General features: G+C 44.5%; 1 protein-coding gene across 1 annotated transcript; it reads right to left on the reverse strand.

Annotated features, from left to right (window-relative positions):
- Positions 1-27,058, reverse strand: EXOC1L (exocyst complex component 1 like). Its single transcript, XM_083168730.1, has 3 exons — positions 26,938-27,058; positions 5,720-5,847; positions 1-264 (listed from the first exon to the last, which is right to left on the reverse strand). Exons 1-3 carry the CDS (start codon positions 27,056-27,058, stop codon positions 1-3), a joined length of 513 nt encoding a protein of 170 aa, XP_083024856.1.
- Between the last annotated feature and the right edge of the window lie 234 nt (positions 27,059-27,292).

Genomic DNA, 27,292 nt, shown 5'->3' on the forward strand with positions numbered 1-27,292 from the left:
CTACGGCATAGGGCATAGTGATAAGCACAGTAAGTTAGAGGCGTAAAAGCATATTCTCATAAGTACTAAACAGTCGCCATTGTTTGAAGACCAAATTACTCCATCTTCTATGTAGGAAGAGTCAAAATTAATAACTTTGATGTCCTTCTTGGTGTAGAGAGTGTTAAGTTTAATTAAACTTCGTGCAAAGGCGTATTTCGAAGCACAGCTGTAGGCTTCCACGTTGCACATTTCCTCAAACATCATGTCAAAATGTGGGTTGTCCTGGAGAATACAAAATGACAATTATTACAACATAAATCAAATGATCAACTTGTACAAAAGTAAGTGCTCCAAACATTTATGGGGGGGAGGGGGGGGGAATTCAATTAATCATGGGAGATTTAAAAAAAAAAACCTCACAGCATAGGGTCCCCCCCCCCAATGTGGAGGTGCCCAGTAGTCAGAGATGGAGGAAAATTCATGAGGTACTTGCAGAGAAAGCTGGGGTGCAGTTTTGGGTACTTGTTTCCTAGCACGGCCACCACAATTTCTATCGTGGTGGTCGTGTCGGAAAAAATCGTGTCGGTCGCGTCGGGTGCATACCAAAACGCACACGACGCGACCGACGCGATGTACCCGATTTCTCCATAGGCTTCAATGTTAAATTATTTTAACATTGAAGCCTATGGAGAAATCGGGTCCATCGTGTCCATAGGCTTCAATGTTAAATTTTTTTAACATTGAAACTGAGTCCATTTAACATAGTAAAAAATGGTAAAAGGGCCAATATGGCCCATTTCTCATTGGGTATGGCCCCGTCATGTGTGTAAAAAATAATGTCCCCCCATTGTGTCCGCCACCCCCACGATTGACGCGAACCCGAAGCGTGGCGAGCGCAGCGAGCCCGCGAGGGGCGGCGGTGCGCGTCCTCCGACCTTTTCATTCCCCTACTATCCACGTCGGCGTGGAGTTGAGAATAGATTAGTGTGGCGAGCGCAGCGAGCCACCGAGCCCGAAGCGTGGCGAGCGCAGCGAGCCCCGCGAGGGGACGCTGATACCTTCACAGATCCCTGCGTCCCGTCGCGGGCTTCACAGGTATCAGTGTCCCCTCGCGGGGCTCGCTGCGCTTGCCACGCTTCGGGCTCGGTGGCTCGCTGCGCTCGCCACACTAATCTATTCTCAACTCCACGCCGACGTGGATAGTAGGGGAATGAAAAGGTCGGAGGAAGCGCACCGCCGCCCCTCGCGGGCTCGCTGCGCTCGCCACACTTCGGGTTCGCGTTAATCGTGGGGGTGGCGGACACAATGGGGGGACATTATTTTTTACACACATGACGGGGCCATAGCCAATGAGAAATGGCCCTTATTCGGCCTTTTCCCATTTTTTACTATGTTAAATGGACTCAGTTTCAATGTTAAAATAATTTAACATTGAAGCCTATGGAGAAATCGGGTCCATCGCATAGGCTTCAATGTTAAATATTTTAACATTGAAGCCTATGGGGAAATCGTGGGCATCGCGGACATCGTGTGCCTTAACTTTATGCGACGCGATGGCCACGATTTCCCCATAGGCTTCAATGTTAAAATATTTTAACATTGAAGCCTATGGGGAAATCGTGGCCATCGCGTCGCATCGTGTGCCTTAAAGTTAAGGCACACGATGCCCGCGATTGTGGCCGTAATAAGAAACAAGTACCCAGTTTTGCAGCAGACTCTAAAGCATGGTACACACCACAGATTTTTTTGTCCAAATTTAATTTGTCTGAATAATAATTTGGTACTTGTATACCTTAACGGCCACAATCGCGATGGCATGCGATGCGATTTTATAGTTTTTATGCATTTGTGCTAAAAATCGCATGCCATCGCATCGCATGCCATGCGATGCGATGGCATGCGATTTTGATCACAAATGCATCCAAATGCATTTAAATTAGTAGCAAACATGTGAAATGTACCCCAAATGTCATTTTTCACACTGTACCACCCCCACTATCAACGCCAACCCGAAGCGTGGCGAGCGCAGCGAGCCCGCGAGGGGTGGCGGTACGCGTCCTACGACCTTTTCATACCCCCACTATCCACGTCGGCGTGGAGTTGAGAATAGAAAGTGTGGCGAGCGCAGCGAGCCACCCAGCCCGAAGTGTGGCGAGCGCAGCGAGCCCCGCGAGGGGACGCAGATACCTTCACAGGTATCCGTGTCCGCTCGCCACGCTTCGGGCTCGGTGGCTCGCTGCGCTCGCCACACTTTCTATTCTCAACTCCATGCCGATGTGGATAGTGGGGGTATGAAAAGGTTGTAGGTCGCGTACCGCCGCCGCTCGCCACGCTTCGGTTGGCGTTGATAGGGGGGGTGGTACAGTGTGAAAAATGCCATTTGGGGTGCATTTTACATGATTTTAACACATGTCCATGATTTTTGTGAAAAATGGTATCGCACCGCATCACATCGCATGCGATCGCATGCGATGTGATGCGATTTTTCCTTGTACGATGGCCATCGTGGGAGCCGTGATACTACACAAGTACCAATAATTTTTGCGCATTTCCAACATTGAGGACTAAATGACTGATTATCATGCTTTTATTCATTACCAGATCTTTTTTTGCACCAAAAATATTGGACAGACAAATCTATAGGTGTGTTACACACCGTGTGTACCCAGACTCATGTGCAAAGTGAAGGTGTGAAGCTAGGAAGACTTCACAGGCAAAAGTCGGACCTTATTTCCCTTGAGCTTTCCCGGCTGCTCCCTGTGAGAGCTCACTGACGATTGGGCACTTGATGTGCCATTTTTACATGCAATAAATTGTATGCATGGGGGCCTTAAGATCTATCATGTGTCTGGGAAGCTGCCGGGGAGTTCAATGGAAATTGTGACTCGGATCGTGGTCAAGACAAACTAGTGAGCTTAAAGCACATGAGTAGTAAGTCAGGAACAAGACAATTATTCATTGTGTGGGACATTTAACTACAGGACACAGTGAGATGTGATGGAGCAGAGTGAGCTGTGGGGGATATGAAGAGAACTGGCAATAGGAGCTCTATGATGGGTGCAATTATGGAGATATGGAGGGAGTGGGCTAGTGAAAAAATTGCCAATATCAACCAATCAGCAACTAACTATCATTTATAGGGCAGTATTCAATGGGCGGTATTCAATGAGGATGATTCGCCATGTTTTTATGGCGACTTTGGCTTGTAAGGCGAATTTTTGACTAAAACGGTGAATCACCCTATTCAATGACCAGATGGCGAATACATTTCAATTTTTTCGCCATGATTCACCGAGTAGCAATCGCTATCTTTTTATGGTGAAGTGGAATGTGAACTTTTAAAATAAAGTGGTTTTTTTTTTACATTTGGTGTCAAAAAATCAGGAATTTTATTCTGAGGAGGGGCATGCTATTTTTATTCATGTGCTGTAAGCACATGAATATATATTTAATAAAAATATATATATATATTTTTTTTACACAGACCAGCCAGCAGGGGGCCGGAGCCGAGCCGCTCATTAGATATTCATATATTCACTGCACCCGATCATTACATATGCATGATCGGGTGTAGTGAATATACCCGGTCCCCTGCTGGCACCCCCGGGGGGCAGCCTGTGCTGCCTGGCACCCGGGGAGCCCACCTCTCCCCCACAAACGTTCTGGGGCAGGCAGGGAGACTTCCATCTCCCTGCCTGCCGCCGTCCTCGGGCTCCCTGTGGCATCGCCGCAGGAGTTAAAATTCGCCAGTCAGGGGCAGTGAGCCCCTGACTCGTTGAATACTGGAGCCGGCGAGGCTCCGGAACGCAGCGAGCAGTGGCGAATGTGCAGCGAATCCTAAACAGGATTCGCTGCACGTCGTCACTATTCTCATTGAATACTGCCCAATGAGGAAAATTCGCCGTGTTTTATCGCGAATTTCTGCTTTTTTCGCGTTGGTCGGGGAATTTTGGTCTCAAAAAAGCGAACAACCCTATTCAATGTGATATTTTCGCCGTCGGCGAACAGTGAATAATGGATGGTTCTCCATCTGATACTCGCCGCCAATTACCATGTCTTGTCAATAGGATTTTGCATTGAGATTCGCCGTCTCTCACCGTCACTCGCCATGAGTGTATTCAATGAGAAGACGGAGAATAAATTTTTAGGTTAATTTCTCCGTGCCTCTCCATGTATCACTCGCCATCTTTTCATGGTGAAGTGGAATGTAAACTTTTAAAATAATGTTGTTGTTTTTTTAAATTTGGTGTAAAAAAAAACAGGAATTGTATTCTGTGAGGGGGCATGCTATTTTTATTCATGTGCTTACAGCACATGAATATATATTTAATTTAAAAAATATATATATATTTTTTTTACACATAGCAGCCAACAGGGGGCTGGGAGCCGAGAGCCGCTCATTAGATATTCATATATTCACTGCTCCCGATCATTACATATGCAAGATCGGGTGCAGTGAATACCCGGTCCCCTGTTGGCTCTCCCGAGAGGCAGCCTGTGCCCACCTCCCCCCCACATACGTTCTGGGGCAGGCAGGGAGACTTCCATCTCCCTGCCTGCTGCCATCCTCAGGCTTCCTGCGGCTTCCTGCGGCAAGTTCACATTCGCGGCAGGGGCAGCGAGCCACTGCCTCATTGAATAAGGGGATAGCAGGGGGACAACAAGGCTCCGGAACAGGATTTGCTGCATGCCGTGAATATGTTCATTGAATACTGCCCTTAGAGTGTACTTCATCAATGCTTCCTGTAAAGCTGGTTGGGATGGGGCAATGAAACTGCTTTAAAGGGGCAATCAGGGAGATAGGGAAATAGTGAACAATCAGAGACATAAGAAGAGTCAAGCTGGGTACACACTAATCGATAGTTTAAATGAATTTACCGATAATGTACCCACTACATCGTTAGTGATGGTTGCTAGAGACATTCCCATCATCTGTACAAGCAGCTATCAGAGGATATGGCTAGCCTACACTCATTGTTGACAACATTGCTGCCCGGCATGGGCATCTCTCTTATGGAGTCTCTTGGCACACACAATGGGGGAAATTGACTAAGATTTACTATTTCCCATGGGATGTTGCTATGGGCAACCAGAATCTACTTCTTATTTTATTTAGGCCCTTCTGCAAGATAATAGATAGTATCTGATTGGTTGCCCATAGCAACATCCCATGTGAAATAGAAATCCCATCTTAGTAAATTTTCCCCAACCTGTAGTTTGTACTCAGCATTTGTAAGAGACATGAATGGGCAATAAAAAAAATTGGATACATTTCACTGTGCTCCTCTCATCTCCCCACTACAAGGTGAGGGGGTTGCTGGGAGGGGAGGAGGCTGAAGAGAGATGCCTGCTGCTGCCACTGGACACACATCAGGGGTCTCACATACACAGGCACACACACACACACACACACACTGGGGTCACAGACCTGACAAGGAGCCACACCCTCATAAACATACATACACCAGGATCTGAAAGAAGTAGACACCGCTTCAGAAGATGAGTCATTAATGACTAATTAAGCTAATTGGAAACTTCCAATTATTTAAATTACCAAGGAGTTGGGGAATTAAATTTGCTCTGGGGGTGTGAGAGGAAAAAGACACAATGATTTCTGTAGCTTTCACTGTGGCTTATTTTCTCACCTTCAATTGAATAGGAAAAACTGCCATAAGGTTTCTTTTCTAAAAATCCACGCACATTTGAATATCACTTGTAAGAATCCAATAAAACTTACCGTCTCTGGTTCTTTTCCATCAATGAAAACAAGATCTTTAAGAAGCCACATCTCCTTCACTTCATACTTTTCATCTAGACATACTCGGAAATGTTTTACCAAGGATATGTGAACTTCATCTTTAGCCACTGAAAGACATAAGTACATTGTTACAGTGCCTGTTAAAATGGTATACTGTATCCATGAACCAACCTACTGTATTATACATAAACTATGACATTAAACATTGGACTGTTGGAAGTGGAAGGAGAGCGGATTTGCCTATGAAATGACTTACTATCATAGGAGTTCTAACGAAGATGGGATGTTGGACCATTTATGTAGCACCTTCTAGAAGATAATAGATAGGTCAGTGATTTTCAACCTTTTTACCTTGCGGAACACTCAATAAGATTGTAAAACACCAAACACTTTGGCCCCCGCAGAAAAAAAACAAAAAAAACTATTGGCCCCCATATGAAAAACAATCACACTGGTCCCCCCCAGGTAACAAATAATAAAATACATTGGCCCTTTACATGAAAAGAAGAGACCAGTAAATAACAGTTGAACTGGTGGTGCCTGTAAACTGGTTTGGGCATCTCTAGATCTTGGGGCACACTCGAGAACAGCTGAAGGCACACTAGTGTGCCACGGCACAGTGGTTGAAAAACACTGAGATAGGTGATGTAGTTAATATGCCAACAGTTGGGATCGGGGTGGTCAGGATGCCCATGCCAAGATCCCGACTGCCGACATTACAGCCAGCCGGAATCCCAACACACAGGGTCTATTCTTCCTTGTGGGGATCGACAACCCCCATAGAAGAGAATAGATCCTTATGGCAAGCAAAGCGAGCCATCGTGCCCACAATGTGGGAATGCAAGGAGCCCGCAATGGACCTTGTTGCACTCCCGCACTGCCGGCATTTCAACAGCCAAGATCCTGCTGTCCGGATCCTGATCCTGACTGTTGGGAAATCATATTGAACCCATAGATCCTAAAGAACCCATAGAATCTGATTGGTTGCCTATAGCAACATCCCATATGCAATAGAAGGCCCATCTTAGTAAATAAATAAATCCCCCATTGTTTATTAATCTGCCCCTATTCTGTCAGGTGGATGAAAACCCCTAGGAATATATTTACCAAAGTGCAGGATTTTATGATTTTTTTTTTGTTTGTACTTGTTTGTTTGTACTTCAACATCCATGTCAGCACAGAGGGAGAATATAATATTGTGCTGAGCGTAGCCACAGTAATTGGGAGTCTATGTCAACAGTTGTCGACATTGACACACAAAAAACATGTCTACCTTTACATGTGTGTACCTTTTTCATGTCGACATTTTGACCCTGTTGACCTATTGCATGTCTACTTATTGCATGTCGACCTTTGGCCCCTGTTGACCTATTGCATGTCAACCTTTTTGGGTAGACCTATTGACTAACTATCTAGACACTGTCTATCTAATAATCCGAAACCTAGGGATGGGCATCAGCAGCCCACCAACAAATGATGGCTGGGCATCCGCTATTAAATCTTTCAATACGATGGTAACTGAAAAAACTTTGATACAAACGAAATTCATATGATTTGCGCATGTGCCAAAAAAAGCCCTATTTGTGCCAACATCTGCAGCCTGGACGTGCATGGACAAAACCTCTGCGGCCTAGCTGGTTGGGGATGTGACTTTGGGTGGTATTATCACAACACCATCAAATGTTTACCATTCAATGGCAGCAAACATCTGAATGGTAAAACCACTTCCATTGTCACAAAAAAAAAAAATAGGGGCCTGGAACTTTGGGTCTGGGGGTGGGTCGCTGAAATATATATATATATTTATATAGCAATCCAAATTTTCCAAGCAGGAAAAATAACGGCACTCAGGAGACGATGGTAGAAGGTTTCAAAACAAGTAAGTGTATTGGGGACGTTTCGGGGGACAAACCCCGTCCTCAGCCCAATCCTACAGCACCCATCAATGACATACAAAACATTCTTATACTCACCAGTTCCCGGGGTTTTCAGACGCCGCCGCGTCCACGGAGCCGCTCGCCGGAAGTGGTCACCGTCACTTCCGCTCTGGACGCATCACAGGGGTTGCTAAGAAACCTTCTGTTTGCGTCTCAATCGGCAGGAAGCGAATCGCGTTTCCTCCTTCAGCTTGACCCGCACAGACGCCCGCTAGGTCTGATGCCCGGAAACTGGAAAAAACAAACATAAAAAAACATAAATAACCATAGGATCCTGCGCTTGGCAGCATGAGGACAATGTAACAATTCAATGGCACTCAACATACGCAGACATGATTTGCCAGAAAACTGGCAATACCGTCCTGCTAGAATCATTGCACCTCTGAATCCATCATGTCTCATACGCCTTCTGACACAGAACATCTAGGTTATATTACACCAACAAAACATTAAATAATAATTATTAAAGAAATGAGACATATGTTGAATTGTATCAAAGCTAAACATAAGAAATAATCTAATAGATAAATGGCGTAACAAAGGAATGCTTCAGTTATATTCTACATGAGGCTATTCCAGTTGATCCTCTCATTTAACCCTTTAGGTGCAATGGTGTCTAAGCGAAAAATCCACTCAGACTCTTTGAGCAACAATTTTTTTGCTCGATTGCCCCCCCTCAGAGATTCAGGGACACAGTCTATAATAAAATGTTTAAACTGTGCAATGGAGTGGCCAGTGGCTTTAAAATGGCGTGCCACCGGCTGGTCCACCTCCTTGCCCTTAAGGGACAAGTTGATGGCCGACCGGTGTAACGCCATCCTATCCCGAAATGGACGTATGGTTTGACCTATGTAGTATAACCCACAGGGGCACACTATAACGTAAACAACATGTGAAGTTCTGCACGTCATCACATGTCTGATGGTATATGTTTTACGTGAATGCGGGTGTTTGAATTCTTTGCAAGTGAGCATGTGCTTACATGTCTCACATCCTGCACAACTATAGCAACCTGGGGGTTTGACATATGTATTGGGGGGCCTAGGAATACCTAAGCCTGTCACATCTGTCCTCACCAGACGATCCCTCAGGTTAGGACCTCTTCTGAAGGCAGCCAAAGGACGAATTTTGTTAAGGCCAGGAAGATCAGGGTCAGTCTTAATAATGGGCCATAGTGCATTGGTGGCATGTCTGATGACTGGACTCGCCACCGAAAATGTGCTGGCCCATGGAAGAACTGACTGAGGATTTCTAGTCTTGGGAATCAATAACTGAGCCCTGGGTGTACTCATGACTTCAGCCTTTTGTATACTCAATAGTTTGGGATCATATCCTCTCATGATAAATTTATCAATGAGAACATCAAGCTTGGATTCGACCTCACTGGGGTTGCTGGTGATCCTTTTTACGCGGATCATCTGAGATCTGGGGAGACCTTTTTTGAGGGCAAGGGGGTGATGGCTACTTGCCATAAGGAAGGTATTACGGTCCACATCCTTAAAGTAAACATCAGTGCTGATTTTATTGTCACAGATGGTCACGGACACATCCAAAAAATGAATGTTCCGTGAATCGTGAGCTGCTGTGTACTTAATGGTGGAATCCCCCACGTTGATGTCCACCAACAATTTGGACAACAATTCCTGACCCCCTGTCCACAAAATAAAGACGTCATCTATATACCGCGTAAACAGCAACAGATGACGTCTAATTTCGGGATTAGAGAAGAAGGTACTTTCCTCCTGTCCAAACATGAATATGTTAGCAAAAGAGGGGGCCACAGAAGAGCCCATGGCACACCCTCTTAGCTGCAGGTAGTATGACCCATCAAACATAAAATAATTACGCTTCAATGTTAACATAATTAATTTGGCAAAAAGTTCATGATTGAACAAGTCAGGGTCCAGGTATTGGCCTATAAAAAGCTTCATAGCCTCCACCCCCTCCTCATGGGGAATGGAGGTATACAGGCTACAAACGTCCAGGCATACCATAATTGTCCCCTCTGGAACCTCACCAATCTGGTCCAACAGCTTCAAAAAGCTTGTTGTATCCTTCAGAAAGGTGGGCTTCAGGGGAAGCAATGGTTGTAACAGAAAGTCCAATAATTTCGCTATGGGTTGGTAAAGCGAATCACGCGCTGAAATTATAGGCCTCCCAGGTGGAGAAACGGGGTCCTTGTGGACCTTCGGAAGTGAATATAACACTGGAACCACAGGCCACTCTGAATACAAAGATTTAAATAACTTGGGCAAAATTACACCATCTTTGACTGCTTTGGATAAAATTTCATGAAGTTCCAGCTGATATTTTTTAGTTGGATTTGCAGTAAGTTTTTGATAAACTGCTACATCCGACAGTTGGGAATAGAGTTCCTGCCGATAATCCTTAAGGTTCAGGACCACAATGGCCCCGCCCTTATCGGCAGGCCTGATAACAATGTCCTCATATTTCCCTAGATCACTCAGGGCTTTGGCTTCTGTGGGAGATAGATTTTTCTTATATTTTGCCGGTGCTCCATTGAATTTTGTTACAGAGTCATCTAACAATCTGCCGAACGTGCGAATTGCTGCATTGCTGGACATAGGGTCAAAGCCCGATCTTGAAGTACTTCTAAGAAATTTATCCAAAGGGTCATTGGAGGGAATCTCTGGACGTGTCTGGAAATGCTCCTTCAGACGGAGCTTACGCATCAATTGGTGGTGGTCACGTTTCCACCTAAAGGGATCATGCAGGTTGGTGGGTACATAAGATAAACCCTTATTCAATACCTGCAATTCTGTGTCACTCAAAACACGGTCAGATAAGTTCATCACAACGGTCTCTTGTCCACCCTGCGAGGTGGATTTCGCCTGGTGGCGTTTGTTTTGCCCGCCCCTGCGGGTGGGCGGTTTCTGCCTCCACCGGCTGAAGAAGTCCCGGCCTGTCCTAAAGGGACATCCTGCGAGCTAAGCATATCATCAGAGTCGGAGACCAATGATTCTAGCAGGACGGTATTTGCCAGTTTTCTGGCAAATCATGTCTGCGTATGTTGAGTGCCATTGAATTGTTACATTGTCCTCATGCTGCCAAGCGCAGGATCCTATGGTTATTTATGTTTTTTTATGTTTGTTTTTTCCAGTTTCCGGGCATCAGACCTAGCGGGCGTCTGTGCGGGTCAAGCTGAAGGAGGAAACGCGATTCGCTTCCTGCCGATTGAGACGCAAACAGAAGGTTTCTTAGCAACCCCTGTGATGCGTCCAGAGCGGAAGTGACGGTGACCACTTCCGGCGAGCGGCTCCGTGGACGCGGCGGCGTCTGAAAACCCCGGGAACTGGTGAGTATAAGAATGTTTTGTATGTCATTGATGGGTGCTGTAGGATTGGGCTGAGGACGGGGTTTGTCCCCCGAAACGTCCCCAATACACTTACTTGTTTTGAAACCTTCTACCATCGTCTCCTGAGTGCCGTTATTTTTCCTGCTTGGAAAATTTGGATTGCTATATGTCATCATCTTCTGGCACCTGGGGCAGTTGTGCGATTAAACTATTTGAGTGCTGGCAGACGTTGGACTGTATCTGTGCGTGCTGGTAAACCCCGCTGTGGGTTGCCATCATCGGTTGCAAGGCACCCCTATATGGTTGTAAGATTTGGACAAGTTTATTGTGATTGCCATAAGCCCAAGTGACATCCTGGATATTCTTTGTGCTCTTTATGCTGAACTGCCATTGAAATATTGAAGGACTTTATAAGAACCTATTTGTATCATGGAAAATTCAGCTACAGGAGGCAATGAGGAACCGGCGGGATGCCGTATGCTCACAGTGCCACCTTGTGAGACATTTTTATTCTCAGCATCTGAGATTGAGAGAATATTGTTTGTACAGAGCGACAGCTCAGCTAAACCGGTGTTGACTGTGGAGGAAATTTATTATCAGCTGTTTCGCTTAAAGCGGAAGGAGACAGATTTCCAGTTACATGGTTCTTCTCTCTCCGATTATTATCGCTCCAAACGTATTCCAAGAGGTTTTCGTGTCCGGAACACCCCCACGATCGGGCGTCACAACCCAGAATTCGTGAGGAAATGGGTGGGAATTCTTAACCACTGTGCACTTGATCTAATGGTCCTGGTCATAGAGGAATCAGGTCGTGAACTTGAATTGACCAGATCCAAGATTGCTGACTTACTCCAGGAACATAATACAGTTTTAAATGATCCAGCCAATGTCACCTGGCTAGAGAAACTGGAGCAGCAATGTAATGCATATAAGAACGATTTACTTAAGTTTAAAAGAAATAAACAGCGGACTGTCGACGCCGATTATGAAGATAATCGAGTTTATAATTGGCTCTCGGGGACAACCCAGAGGCAATCCCGCGAAGATTCTAGAAGACGACCTTGGCAGGGCAGAGGCAACAGAAATTGGAGACAAAGGGATGCTGTAGCTGCGAACCAGGACAGTGACTTTTTGGTCTCCGACTCTGATGATATGCTTAGCTCGCAGGATGTCCCTTTAGGACAGGCCGGGACTTCTTCAGCCGGTGGAGGCAGAAACCGCCCACCCGCAGGGGCGGGCAAAACAAACGCCACCAGGCGAAATCCACCTCGCAGGGTGGACAAGAGACCGTTGTGATGAACTTATCTGACCGTGTTTTGAGTGACACAGAATTGCAGGTATTGAATAAGGGTTTATCTTATGTACCCACCAACCTGCATGATCCCTTTAGGTGGAAACGTGACCACCACCAATTGATGCGTAAGCTCCGTCTGAAGGAGCATTTCCAGACACGTCCAGAGATTCCCTCCAATGACCCTTTGGATAAATTTCTTAGAAGTACTTCAAGATCGGGCTTTGACCCTATGTCCAGCAATGCAGCAATTCGCACGTTCGGCAGATTGTTAGATGACTCTGTAACAAAATTCAATGGAGCACCGGCAAAATATAAGAAAAATCTATCTCCCACAGAAGCCAAAGCCCTGAGTGATCTAGGGAAATATGAGGACATTGTTATCAGGCCTGCCGATAAGGGCGGGGCCATTGTGGTCCTGAACCTTAAGGATTATCGGCAGGAACTCTATTCCCAACTGTCGGATGTAGCAGTTTATCAAAAACTTACTGCAAATCCAACTAAAAAATATCAGCTGGAACTTCATGAAATTTTATCCAAAGCAGTCAAAGATGGTGTAATTTTGCCCAAGTTATTTAAATCTTTGTATTCAGAGTGGCCTGTGGTTCCAGTGTTATATTCACTTCCGAAGGTCCACAAGGACCCCGTTTCTCCACCTGGGAGGCCTATAATTTCAGCGCGTGATTCGCTTTACCAACCCATAGCGAAATTATTGGACTTTCTGTTACAACCATTGCTTCCCCTGAAGCCCACCTTTCTGAAGGATACAACAAGCTTTTTGAAGCTGTTGGACCAGATTGGTGAGGTTCCAGAGGGGACAATTATGGTATGCCTGGACGTTTGTAGCCTGTATACCTCCATTCCCCATGAGGAGGGGGTGGAGGCTATGAAGCTTTTTATAGGCCAATACCTGGACCCTGACTTGTTCAATCATGAACTTTTTGCCAAATTAATTATGTTAACATTGAAGCGTAATTATTTTATGTTTGATGGGTCATACTACCTGCAGCTAAGAGGGTGTGCCATGGGCTCTTCTGTGGCCCCCTCTTTTGCTAACATATTCATGTTTGGACAGGAGGAAAGTACCTTCTTCTCTAATCCCGAAATTAGACGTCATCTGTTGCTGTTTACGCGGTATATAGATGACGTCTTTATTTTGTGGACAGGGGGTCAGGAATTGTTGTCCAAATTGTTGGTGGACATCAACGTGGGGGATTCCACCATTAAGTACACAGCAGCTCACGATTCACGGAACATTCATTTTTTGGATGTGTCCGTGACCATCTGTGACAATAAAATCAGCACTGATGTTTACTTTAAGGATGTGGACCGTAATACCTTCCTTATGGCAAGTAGCCATCACCCCCTTGCCCTCAAAAAAGGTCTCCCCAGATCTCAGATGATCCGCGTAAAAAGGATCACCAGCAACCCCAGTGAGGTCGAATCCAAGCTTGATGTTCTCATTGATAAATTTATCATGAGAGGATATGATCCCAAACTATTGAGTATACAAAAGGCTGAAGTCATGAGTACACCCAGGGCTCAGTTATTGATTCCCAAGACTAGAAATCCTCAGTCAGTTCTTCCATGGGCCAGCACATTTTCGGTGGCGAGTCCAGTCATCAGACATGCCACCAATGCACTATGGCCCATTATTAAGACTGACCCTGATCTTCCTGGCCTTAACAAAATTCGTCCTTTGGCTGCCTTCAGAAGAGGTCCTAACCTGAGGGATCGTCTGGTGAGGACAGATGTGACAGGCTTAGGTATTCCTAGGCCCCCCAATACATATGTCAAACCCCCAGGTTGCTATAGTTGTGCAGGATGTGAGACATGTAAGCACATGCTCACTTGCAAAGAATTCAAACACCCGCATTCACGTAAAACATATACCATCAGACATGTGATGACGTGCAGAACTTCACATGTTGTTTACGTTATAGTGTGCTCCTGTGGGTTATACTACATAGGTCAAACCATACGTCCATTTCGGGATAGGATGGCGTTACACCGGTCGGCCATCAACTTGTCCCTTAAGGGCAAGGAGGTGGACCAGCCGGTGGCACGCCATTTTAAAGCCACTGGCCACTCCATTGCACAGTTTAAACATTTTATTATAGACTGTGTCCCTGAATCTCTGAGGGGGGGCAATCGAGCAAAAAAATTGTTGCTCAAAGAGTCTGAGTGGATTTTTCGCTTAGACACCATTGCACCTAAAGGGTTAAATGAGAGGATCAACTGGAATAGCCTCATGTAGAATATAACTGAAGCATTCCTTTGTTACGCCATTTATCTATTAGATTATTTCTTATGTTTAGCTTTGATACAATTCAACATATGTCTCATTTCTTTAATAATTATTATTTAATGTTTTGTTGGTGTAATATAACCTAGATGTTCTGTGTCAGAAGGCGTATGAGACATGATGGATTCAGAGGTGCAATGATTCTAGCAGGACGGTATTGCCAGTTTTCTGGCAAATCATGTCTGCGTATGTTGAGTGCCATTGAATTGTTACATTGTCCTCATGCTGCCAAGCGCAGGATCCTATGGTTATTTATGTTTTTTTATGTTTGTTTTTTCCAGTTTCCGGGCATCAGACCTAGCGGGCGTCTGTGCGGGTCAAGCTGAAGGAGGAAACGCGATTCGCTTCCTGCCGATTGAGACGCAAACAGAAGGTTTCTTAGCAACCCCTGTGATGCGTCCAGAGCGGAAGTAACGGTGACCACTTCCGGCGAGCGGCTCCGTGGACGCGGCGGCGTCTGAAAACCCCGGGAACTGGTGAGTATAAGAATGTTTTGTATGTCATTGATGGGTGCTGTAGGATTGGGCTGAGGACGGGGTTTGTCCCCCGAAACGTCCCCAATACACTTACTTGTTTTGAAACCTTCTACCATCGTCTCCTGAGTGCCGTTATTTTTCCTGCTTGGAAAATTTGGATTGCTATATGTCATCATCTTCTGGCACCTGGGGCAGTTGTGCGATTAAACTATTTGAGTGCCGGCAGACGTTGGACTGTATATATTTATATAGATATATTGAGAGAGAGAGAGAGAGAGAGAGAGAGAAAGAGAGAGAGAGAGAGAGAGAGAGAGAGAGAGAGAGAGAGGTATATATTGTACTTATAAATGAAGGTGCTCACAGGGGACTTTAAAATAAAACTTATCTAATTGAAAGTACGGTACTTGTGTAGTTTCACGGCGCCACCGCGCGCACAGTCTGTTAGAAACTTGGCAGCCTGCCAGACTCTGTGTGCGTGCCGCTCTAGCTGTTCTCCTAGCTGTTCTCAGCGCTACGTTACCAGCATAGCGTGTGCGCGTGCCACTCTAGCTGTTCTCATTGCAGCACTACGCTATCAGCGTAGCGTAATGTACACGCTACAATTGAGACGCTGGATTCAGACGCTAATGCGTCTGAATTTGGTAGGGTGTAGGGGTACATAGAGGTGCACTGTGCAAAACACTCCTAAACCTGTTCACAATGACACTAGTCGACATAACAGCTGTCGACCTTGTAAATTCCACTATCCACGCCAACCCGAAGCGTGGCGAGCGGCGGCGGTACGCGTCCTTTGACCTTTTCATACCCCCACTATCCACGTCGGCGTGGAGTTGAGAATAAAAAGTGCGTGGCGAGCGCAGCGAGCCCCGCGAGGGGACGCGGATACCTTCACAGGTATCCGCGTCCCCTCGCGGGCTTCACAGGTGTCCGCGTCCGCTCGCCCGAAGCGTGGCGAGCGGACGCGGACACCTGTGAAGCCCGCGAGGGGACGCGGATACCTATGAAGGTATCCGCGTCCGCTCGCCACGCTTCAGGCTCGGTGGCTCGCTGCGCTCGCCACACTTTCTGTTCTCAACTCCACGCCGACTTGGATAGTGGGGGTATGAAAAGGTCGTAGGACGCATACCGCTGCGCTCGCCACACTTCGGGTTGGCGTGGATAGTGGAATTTACAAGGTCGACAGCTGTTGCGTTGACTAGTGCCATTGTGCACAGGTTTTAATAGTGTACCCCTAGACCCAGCTAAATTTAGATGCTTTAGCCTCTAAATTTAGATGTACCCCTACACCCAACTAAATCCAGACGCTTTAGCGTCTGAATTTAGATGCCCCACCACCTTAGCGGCTTGCAAGGCGCCTGGATTCAGACGCTTTAGCGTCTAAATCCACACTTCCCCGCTTCTTAGCGGCTAGCAGGGACTCTAGATTCAGACGCATTAGCATCTGAATCTAGCGTATACATAGCGCCTAGAGCGGTGTGCCGGGGTGTGTAGTTTAGAAGCCCCGGCACGTCATCGGTGTGCCGGGGTGTCCACTTTATCATGCCCCCCGTTGTAAACGGTGCCCAGGCGCTGCCTATTTCACTGTGGAACTACAAGTACCACAGTGACCTGTCAGCGCCTGGGCAGCGCGCTGCTGCTGCTGGCCGGCCGCTACGCTGTTAACGTAAAGCTAGAGCGGCACAAGCACAGTCAGACAGCGCTAGAGCGGCACGCGCACAGTTAAACAGAGCCTCTGGCAGGCTGCCAAGTTTCTGTTACAGACTGTGCGCGCGGTGGCGCCGTGAAACTACACAAGTACCGAAAGTACATTTTGGTTCAGAACAGGTTAAGGAACCCAGTTCCTGATGAATATTTAATAAGAGGTTAAGGAACTGAGTTCCTGCTGGTTCCTGCTGAAAAATAGCACTGCCTACACTACCCCTCCAATGCCTACTGATAGAATGGTGGGACATACCCTAGCCCTAGCAGAAGGGGAAAAGGAGTCACTTGGAATCATAGGTGTGCACACATTTAGTGTTAGGGGTGCACAGGCATACCCTAATGCTGTGCACTCCCTTATGGACACCTTCCTGCCACTAGCAATACTAGCAAAAACAGACTTTTGCTTTTTCGAACTGGCAGGAGATTATGGTGTGGTTATCATACCTCCCAACTGTCACGATTACAGCGGGACAGTCTCGATTTTCGGGTCCTGTCCCGCTGTCCCACCCGCGGCAGGCATTGTCCCGCTGCGGGGGGTGGCAGTTGGGAGACCCCCCAATCTAATAGAATAGATGCTGTGCGCATGCGCACAGCGTCTATTCTCGTATGAAAATGAGGTTGCGGCTAATTAGCATAAACCGCACCCTCATTTGCATACGCCCCACCCCCTTTTCGGGCGCTTGCACGTCAAAGCCGCGCGAGTGTCCCTATTTCATCAGCACAGAAGTTGGGAGGTATGGGTTATAGACATTTTATATTGTACCGAGTGCCAATAGATGATGTTAGACACGTCTGATGGGTGGTATTAGACACATCTTTTTGATGATGCACCCCTAATAAAATGTGCTGTGCACGCCTATGCTTGGAATGGGTAAGTATGGAGAGACAGAGCAGAAAACAGAGTGGGGGCATGATCAAGCAGAGGAGCAGGCACACTGAGGTGACCCCCATACTGTATGCCTGGGTCCCTTTACTAGATCAATATAATTAGACCAGTTTATATCGTAAGAAACATTAATAAACAAATACAGGTGGAGTATCCCTTATCCAAATATACGTTATCGAAATTATTTGGAAACCATAGTTTCCAGAATGTACTTTTTTTTATGCTAAAAGCGCTACTGGGGACATCTGTAACTGGCACTACTGGGGACATGACATGAAATTGGCACTACTGTGGAAATCTGTAACTGGCACTACTGGGGACATGATATGTAACTGGCACTGCTGGGGGCATCTGTAACTGGCACTACTGGTTAAATCTGTAACTGGCACTACTGGGGACATTATATGAAATTGGCATTACTGTGGAAATCTGTAACTGGCACTACTGGGAACATGATATGTAACTGGCGCTACCGGGGGCATCTGTATCTGGCACTACTGTGGACATCTTATGTAACTCTCACTACTGGGGACATGATATGAAATTGGCACTACTGGGGATATATGTAATTTACACTACTTGGGACATGGGGCCTGATTCTGGTTCACTCGCAAAAGTAAATTTTGTCTCATGGACAAAACCATGTGGTAGCTATTGTCTTAGACATAGCAGATCATTAAACAAAAGATAAAGTACATTGTTCATTCAATAGGAATAAAAAAATCTAGGTCTAAACAGTTGTTAATAGAGAGCAGTAGAAGAGGAAGGGAGCAGAAAAAAGGAAAACCCGGTACTTGTGTAGTTTCACGGCGCCAGTGTTTGTTTATTAATCCAGACAGCTATGTTTAATATTTATTTGAAAATTGGCAGCTTGCCAGAGTCTGTGATTACTTTATAACTGTGAAACTTGGCAGGTGCGCTGCAGTAGCGTCCCAGTCACAAACAGTATCTGTAGTCGCAAACTGCGTGTAGTTGGCCGCAGTTAGAATTTGAGTCCCAGTCCCAGTTGCATCCCAGTCACAAACACACCTTTCACGCCACCCGCGGTACGCATCCGACCGACCTTTTCATATCCCCACAATCCACGTCGGCGTGGAGTTGATTTTATATAGTGTGCCAAGCGCAGCGAGCCACCGAGCCCGAAGCCTGGCAAGGGCAGCGAGCCCTACGAGGGGACGCGGAATACATGTGAAGTAATCCGCATCCCCTCACGGGGCTCGCTGCGCTCACCACGCTTCGGGCATGGTGGCTCGCTCCGCTCGCCACACTATATAAAATCAACTCCGCGCCGACGTGGTTTGTATCTAAGGTCAGTGGCTAAGCAGGTAGATTAGAGACGTCTCGATAGGGAAAGTGAGGATTCTTTGAACTCTAGCCAAGGCAGCCAGAATGAAATTTTCCATTTCCATAAAGTAGTAAATTTTTTAAAAAGCCCATGCCCCGTTTCATCACTGTGGGGGCATGGCCAGCACTGTGAGAGCTGATGGTCATGCCTCCTGTACCCTCTTACTCCCTGAATAGATGCTGTGCATGCACACAGCATCTATTCACTGCACTGAAATGGGGGATTCCCAACTGCCCCCCCTCCTCTGTGGGACACTACTGGCTCCGGGTGAGATGCAGGACAGTCCCAAAAAGATGAGACTTTCCCTCGAAAATCGGGACAGTTGAGAGGTATGCAATAGGGTAAATATTTGCCAGAAGCCACTTACTGTAGCAGTATGTTTTTGGACTGTGCGAGTACCTGGAGGAAACCCACATGAACAGGAGAAAACCATGCAAACTACACACATTGGGCCCTGGTTAGAAACAGACCCATGACACCAGTGCCGTGATTCAGCAAAGTTAATCATTGGGGCAATATATTTATTTATTGCTAGTTTATTACCAGTTATTTATATAGCGCATACAAATTCCACAGCACTTTACAGAGAATATTTGAACATTAATATCAGTCCCAGTTGAGTTTACAATCTATGGGTTTGTTTCAGGATCGCTCGGGGCAAACTGAATTTGGACCCAGCTCAAAATGTTGGGGTTTGCGCATGCGCACTTCTGGGGTAAATTTACTAAGATGGTTCTATTGAAGATGGGATGTTGCCCATAGCAACCAGTCAAATATCTATTTATTATTTTCTATTATTTTCCAGGAGGTGCTAAATAAATAAGAAGTAGAATCAGATTGGTTGCTATGGGCAACATCCCATCTTTAATTGATCTCCCATCTTCGTAAATTTACCCCTACATGTATAAGCAGCGCTACTACTGTAGGCAGTATGTTTAAGGGGCACTGCAGTGTAGCATAACGTGAATAAGGGGCACTGCCGTGTGGTGTATTATGAGTAAGATGTATCAAGGGCATTATGTGCGGTGTAATATGAATAAGACTATGCTACTATGTGGTGTAATTTCAGATGGGGGTGCTTTTGGTTGGCAGTGCCCATTCTTTGTGGGAGCACACCTCTTTCTTCTAATGTCCCTTTATAAAGTATGGGAGAGTGCATGTTACATCTGCCCCATCTGCAGTGCACATGATTTTGTCCATTAGGGAGAAAATTTGCTTTTGTGAGTGAACCAGAATCAGGCCCTTATTGTGCTTGTTTTGAAACACTATTTATACTGCTCAATTCAATTACTTGTGAAGGAGGACGAGCTGCCATTGCATTGGTGTAGAAACCAATAACAGCCAAGCTCGTCCTCTTGCTGTCTCACCCTGGACTTGCTGCATACATCTGTCTTAGAGGTAGAATTTAATGTCTCTGTATTTGACAAAATTGCTCTATGTCCAGTCCCCCCCTTCCCATGCCATAAACAAAGACAGCAGTGTGGATAAATTGGTCGAACAGAAATAGGTCAACAGTCAATAAGTCAAGCCCATATGGTCGACATGCAGTAAGCCGACTGAGTCAAAAGATTGACCTAGGTCAGTTGGTCAATGTGGAAAAAGTAGACACAACAAACGGTCATGAGAAACAAAATGTCAACAGTCAAAAGGTTGACATAATAGTGGTCAACACAAAGAAGGTTGACACACATTTTGTATGTTTAACCAAGCCAAAGTAGAAACATGCACCTTGTGCTAGAAGAAAATTGTTTCCTTGCAAGCTGTGAAATTGGGGATAAGCCAAATCACAGCCAGCAGGAACCCCAGCGCTCTAAATTAAGACCCAATATAGGGTTTAAATCGGGTATAAATATATATCAAATATGTAGCAGCTGCTGCAGGTCACACCTGTGGGTTTTGCCTGTACCCACAAATAATCACTACTATAAAAAGAAAAAGAGGGGGGTGGTGTGTTTTGCGCTGCTGGCTACAGGTAAATTTGTGGGAATATACTCCAGATAAAAAAGTAGTAAATGACCAACGTGCAGAAAATGACACGGACACACTGCTTCAAAAGGTATAAATTTTATATATTAAATCGCATCAAGCAATACATGAATAACAATAAATGAAAATAATCATATATACATAAGAAAAAATAAATAAAAATAAAAAATAGAAAACACAATAAATATACTATGACTGTAATAATGAATTAATAAAAAATGGAAAGGATAATAAGTGAGGAGGGGGGGGGGGGGTGGAGGGCTGAAGGCTGTTAATATCAAGCCTAATGGTGAACAGTCCTTAATAGGACTAAGATTGGACGTTTATTGGGGGTGCTCCGCTGTTGATAAGTAACACAAATGGTTAAGAGCCAGGTGGTTAATGAGCGTCTCAAGAGAAATGCTGTTGTAATGGTATTGGTTAGATGGTTAGTGAGAAACAGTCCGATAGAAAGTTATTGTTTTTAGTAGTGGAATGAATATAAAGCAACAGTCACTTTAGCATGTAGTTTACATGAAATGAGGATGGAACATGGCTGGGCTCCACACCAATAGCAATAAATATGCAGCAGTTGAATAAGCAGCAGTTGGGTGCAGGGGGTTTGGATTTTTATCTCACCCTGTTAGTACGCTGGCTTGTCCGGTCTGATGGTTGCTCCGTTCACGGAGGGCGGATTGCGGCCGGTAGTTGTCCTCTGTGGGTCACCTTAATATAGGCGCCGGCAGCTGATGATTCCTTCTCGTAGAAACGGAGCGTCCCGAGTAAACAGACGGCGGTATTTTTGGATGTGCGCTAATCTTTAGTGGAGCGCTATGGAGCTGTGTACAGCGTATTTGCGAATGGCAGCGGGCAGCCCCAACGTCCCAATGTGATGACGTCAACGGGTTTCGTCTCCTTCGTGGTATGGAGACTTTTTCAAGAGGTCTCCTTCAGCCTTAGCATGGTTGTGCATTTCTGTTGCTGGGTATACATTATAGGATCATGTATCACTGTCAAGATACATTGGTTGTCTATTATAAACAATATAGTGCATGAACGCACAATATATGATACATTAGCCGCATGGTGCTGGATCGTCCCATTGGCCGTGCGGCAAGTGGGAGCACATGGTAGTGTCTGATCTGCTGGATCAGATGCCATATTGCCTTGTGTACCCAGCATAAGTGCACTCTGGTTATTGCAATAAAAAGCTTCAAACTTACAAAAGTGACAATATAAACAGCCTTACTCTAATGCTTTTTTGTTTTATAAGAGTAATATAGAGTATATATAACAGAAATAGCTGTTACGACAGTGTTAGGAGGTTGTGTTTTCATGTGATGTGAGCATTTTTGCACAATCTAACTAGAAAGCATGGAGACATGTAGTCCTGAGTACAAAGATAAGACCTGCACCTTAGTGTGCTGACCAAGCCATCCAAGCAAATAGGTACAAACCCATGTTATTTTGTGGTAACTGAAGTGCTATTTGTTTATCACCTCTAATGGTTTTTATGTTTACAGTTTTAGGAGAAAAGCCCCATTCACACATGCCGATGCCCCCGCTGGCGATATTGGTAGCGTTGAGGACCCAGCGGGAAGGGGGGGCAGGCATCGGCAAGTGCATACACACTTGCCGATGCCAGCAGGGGGGTGGCAGGGGGGAATGGCCTCCCTCGCCTGTACAAGCTGGAGTAGGGAGGGGATCGTTAACGACATGCGGGAGCGTGCAGGGTTAATGACAGGAAGTGTATACTCTAGGCGATATTGGGGCAGATGTATTAGGCCTTAACAAGAGATAAATGCAAGGGTGATAAAGAGAGATAAACGTCCAGCCAATCAGCTCCTAACTGCCATATTACAGGCTGTGTTTGAAAAAAGTCAGTAAGGAGCTGATTGGCTGGACGTTTATCTCTCCTTATCACCCTTGCATTATCTCTTGTTAAGGCTTAATACATCTGCCCCAATGTCCACAAAATCGCTCAGAAAGCCCTAGTGTGTATGTGGCTTAAGTAGATTTGGGATTTTAGATGGACGTTTGCACACACCCTTCTCTAATCTATAATCTCTGTGCACACTTTGAATCGGGCCCACATGCAGTGCAGCAAGGTTTTATCAAGGTGCTAATTAACCATACTGCACCCGCTTATATCTCTTTACTTATCACAAAATATCTCCCATCTCAGACACTCTGCTCTGCAAAGATCTGCGTCTCTCTTCAGCACGGATCACCAGCTCCCATTCACTATCACAGGACTTTCATCAGGCTACTCCCACCCTATGGAATGCCCTTCCATGCACAATAAGACTCTCCACTAACCTCCAAACTTTCAAGCGTTCCCTGAAAACTCACCTCTTCAGGCAAGCCTATCATATTTAAGTTCTACACGCATAACCCTCTGAGGCACTTATGTATTATATAGCTTCCCTCCTGGACTTGTAACTTGGTAGGACTGCTATGCTATTACTGGTGCCTGTCCTTGTGTTTCCCTCCTGTAGATTGTGAGCTTGCAGCAGGGCCCTCTTACCTCCAAGTCTGTCTGTTGTTACCCAGTTTGTTCTATCACTATCTATAGTTGTAAAGCGCAATGGAATCTGCTGCGCTATATAAGAAACTGTAAATAAATAAATAAAGTGATCTGTGTTTTTTTTAATGTAATATTTTTGGTCCCCACTCAGAATCAGACCCAGTGACACTAATCCTGTGGATTCACATAAGCTGTTTTTGAAAGTTTTTGAGTTTTGACTTCAAAAGAATAATGTAAATTAATGATATAAAAAGTTGTTTTCTGGAAGTAACATAAGCTTTTTATTGGTTTAAATCTATTCCCATAATGTTACTAAATATGTAAACAATACATGACATGTAATTGTTATACTGTATAATAAAACACTGCTTTAAATTTGAATACAAAAAGTTGCAATTTCCTACTAATTGTTTTTATAAATGTACAGGGTCACAGGGCTCTGAAATGCGTTCTACTGCTCTGAATGAGACAAAATTGAAACCAGATCATTGAAATGATTCTCTAGTGATTTGTTAAATAATAATAAATACTAAGCAAGCATAGTAACCATTTATGTGCAGATAATTGCATTAATAAGACTATTGAACATTCATAGCGCCACATTTCGGCAAATTTATGAAACAAACATTTTTATTTAACAAATGACTAGCGCATCATTGAATTATCTGTAGTTTACATTTTTATCTCATTTGGAGTGGTAGAATGTAGTTCGGAGCCCTCTGACGTGGAGTGGGTAACTTATTTTTTGCTAACCCTCTATTTTAATAAAAGTGAGAGATTTTGGGAGAGTTTTCCCATTTTTTTTAAAGCAGCAATCAATTACATGGCAAAATCAACCTGGTTTTTCTGTGTAAATGATTGCCGCTTTAAAAAAATGGGAAAAACTCTCACTTTCTGAAACTCTCACCCTATTACATTTGACCCAATGTTTCTACATGGTGTTTGTGTTTATATACAAGCGGCTCAGTCTCGTCATGATATATCCTGATTCATTCACTTATACAGGGGCATGTTTATCAAAAAATATTTTTTGGGATATTCCCTGAAAACAGTAATTTCATGTGGGATAACTGCAAATATAAAGTATGTAGGGACCGTCGCAAATATGGAGATATCCAGGGGCTGCAAAGCTGTCGGATTTACCAAGCTCCGGAATGCAGCTAACGCTATAGGAAGTTTTCACTAGCGCATTGTAGCCTATGGGCTACATTACATGAAAATAAGAGGGAGAGGGTTCTTCCAGAATCCTCCCTGGCAATGGGCTTGCATATGCATAAGCAGAAGACCACGCATGCGTAGGAGTCCGGATTGAGGGGTACAGAGCACTCTGAACATATCCATACCTCCAAACTTTGAGGAGGATCAAGGAGGGACACTCGTGTGCGACACAGGTGTGCCTGAAATTTTGGGGGCATGGCCTATAGGCGTGATGCTCCCGCGAGGCCACCTCCAATTTTTGCTGCTATGGGGGCATGAATAGACACTGTGCACATACGTCTATTCACGGGTGACAGGGGGGACTACCAACTGCCCACCGCCGTGAGACACTGCCAGCCCCAGGTGGGGCACAGGAACGTCCCCAAAAAACGGGACGTTCCCGCGGAAATCGGGACAGTTGAGAGGTATGCATATCGCAGGTACAAACTCCTTTTAGAGACCCTTTCCCTGCAGCTGTACATTGATTAATTCGGACAGTATTTCATTCATTATTGCCACAAATAGCAGCAACAAGAATTTTCAGTTATCGTTTATAAAACCTGGTGAATCAAACTAAACAGTAAACAACAAGTAATAAGGGGATTACTAAAAAGTGTTAATGTGAGAAAAATAAAAGCAGTATAAACAAAATCTGGTTGCAGCACCAACAATACGTTGCTATATACTGTATCTAATGGTTATATAGAAACAAGATTTTAAGTGACACAATATTAATATACATGTAATAATAGTGTCTCTATGGGCCTTATTCTAGTTCACTCTTTCTGACAAAATCCTTCTTAGATGGACAAAACCATGTGCACTGCAGGTGGGGCAGATGTTACTTGTGCAGATATAATTAGATTTGGGTGGGGTTTTACTTCAAAGTGAGATCTATATTGCAGTGTAAAAATAAAGCAGCTAGTATTTACTCTGCACAGAAACAAAACAACTCACCCAAATCTAATTCTCTCTGCACATTTTACATCTGTCCCCCTGCAGTGCACATGGTTTTGTCCATCTAAGAAGGATTTTGTCAGAAAGAGTGAACTAGAATAAGGCCCTATGTGACAAAGCTACACAAACTACGGTTAGTAGAGAAGCACCGATTTTACCAGGGGTTTGTGTCTTTTATATATGCAATTAATTTGGCATACATACAGTAATCTTTATCGCTGTGGTGTATTAACACTTGTTATTCAACATACTTTAACCTTTGTACCTAATTACATTTTAATTAAAACACAATCATCTAATTTAAGCAAACAATAACACATTTAAATAGCATCTAATGAGTTTGCATAACAACTAATGCTGTGTACACATGGTGAGACTTTGTGTTCCAATTTGACTATATAGTCAAAATTGAATCGAAATCGAATGGACATCAAAGGGGTTTTCAGCCGCATCGATGCTGTTTCGATTCCGATGTGTGCTCCCGTTTAGTATAAATCGAACAGTAAAATAGACTGTGCAGGCAAGACTATATATAGTACAGATCTGTACTATATAGTCCAAGTAGAATACATTTCGCTTGCCATTCGATCACAATTCGATCCCAAACGGGTTGTGATCCAATTGCAAGCAAAATCGCGTGAACACCCCTTAGTTAGCCCATAGCAATAGTCGTATCACTGCAGACTAATAAGAAAAAAAGACATTCCTTAGAATACACCATCACAGTCAACCGTACACTATACTTACAGAAGCAGCTCACATCTCTACAGGCAAGGGTTCTCTCGATATATATATATATATATATATATATATATATATATATATATATATATATATATATAAAATTGTAAATCAAATAACATGACAAACTAATCATTTAATTTTTCAAAAATATAAAATAATCAGCTATAGTAATATAGTAGGTATTTATGTAAATCACCATCCTCCCACTTACAGATGCTTTTGTACTACCACAAATTCAGTGTGATATATTACTACCAACCTTGTACTTCTACAGTGCTGTCTCTGCATTGCTAACATTTTAGTGCATTGATTGGTAAATAATTCCCTAATTGTATTATATAGAATTATTATTATGAATCTATGAGGCAATGATTTGCCTGCAGCTGGCTGAACATTGCAGATGCTACAGTCGGAACATCTCAACAAGACACACATCTGTGTTATTCCATGCAGCAGTTATTATGACCATACTGGTCATATCTGAGACAGTAACTGCCACTTTTTTGTAAAGTTAAGTATTGCCATGCATAATTTACGTATCCCTTATTACCTGATGTGCACAGATAAAAGCGCTCCTTGCATTTAGACTTTGTCTCAATGAACTCGTACAAAGTGTGTCCTTGTGGTTTAAAAAGTTTTTTCACCATGTCTTCCTTTAAGAGAGATGACATATCCACTGGCTGATGCTCTGGTGAAGGTGAAAATCATCCGCATCCAGGTAGTCCGGTATTCTGGTTGTCCTCTCTGAGAATAGACTCCTTTGGCCTTGTGCATAACATAGATCTGTAGCACGTTAACACTCCGTGTGTCTTGTGCAGTTTACCGTAGGATTGCTAGATCCTCATTGCTGATGTTCTGTGCTCCCTGGAGTACTGGGGTGTTTGTACAAGCACTCCTATTGTTAC

This window comes from Crinia signifera, chromosome 1 (assembly GCF_055691185.1).
Source record: "Crinia signifera chromosome 1, ASM5569118v1, whole genome shotgun sequence".
In the NCBI taxonomy this organism is placed as follows: domain Eukaryota; kingdom Metazoa; phylum Chordata; class Amphibia; order Anura; family Myobatrachidae; genus Crinia; species Crinia signifera.

Excerpts from the sequence above, each read along its gene's own strand:
- EXOC1L (XM_083168730.1), bottom strand. The coding sequence starts at position 27,058 with ATGTCATCTCTCTTAAAGGAAGACATGGTGAAAAAACTTTTTAAACCA. Across the intron at positions 5,848-26,937 it reads CTTTTATCTGTGCACATCAG|TGGCTAAAGATGAAGTTCAC; the intron begins GTAATAAGGGAT and ends TATGTCTTTCAG. Across the intron at positions 265-5,719 it reads ATGGAAAAGAACCAGAGACG|GACAACCCACATTTTGACAT; the intron begins GTAAGTTTTATT and ends TGTATTCTCCAG.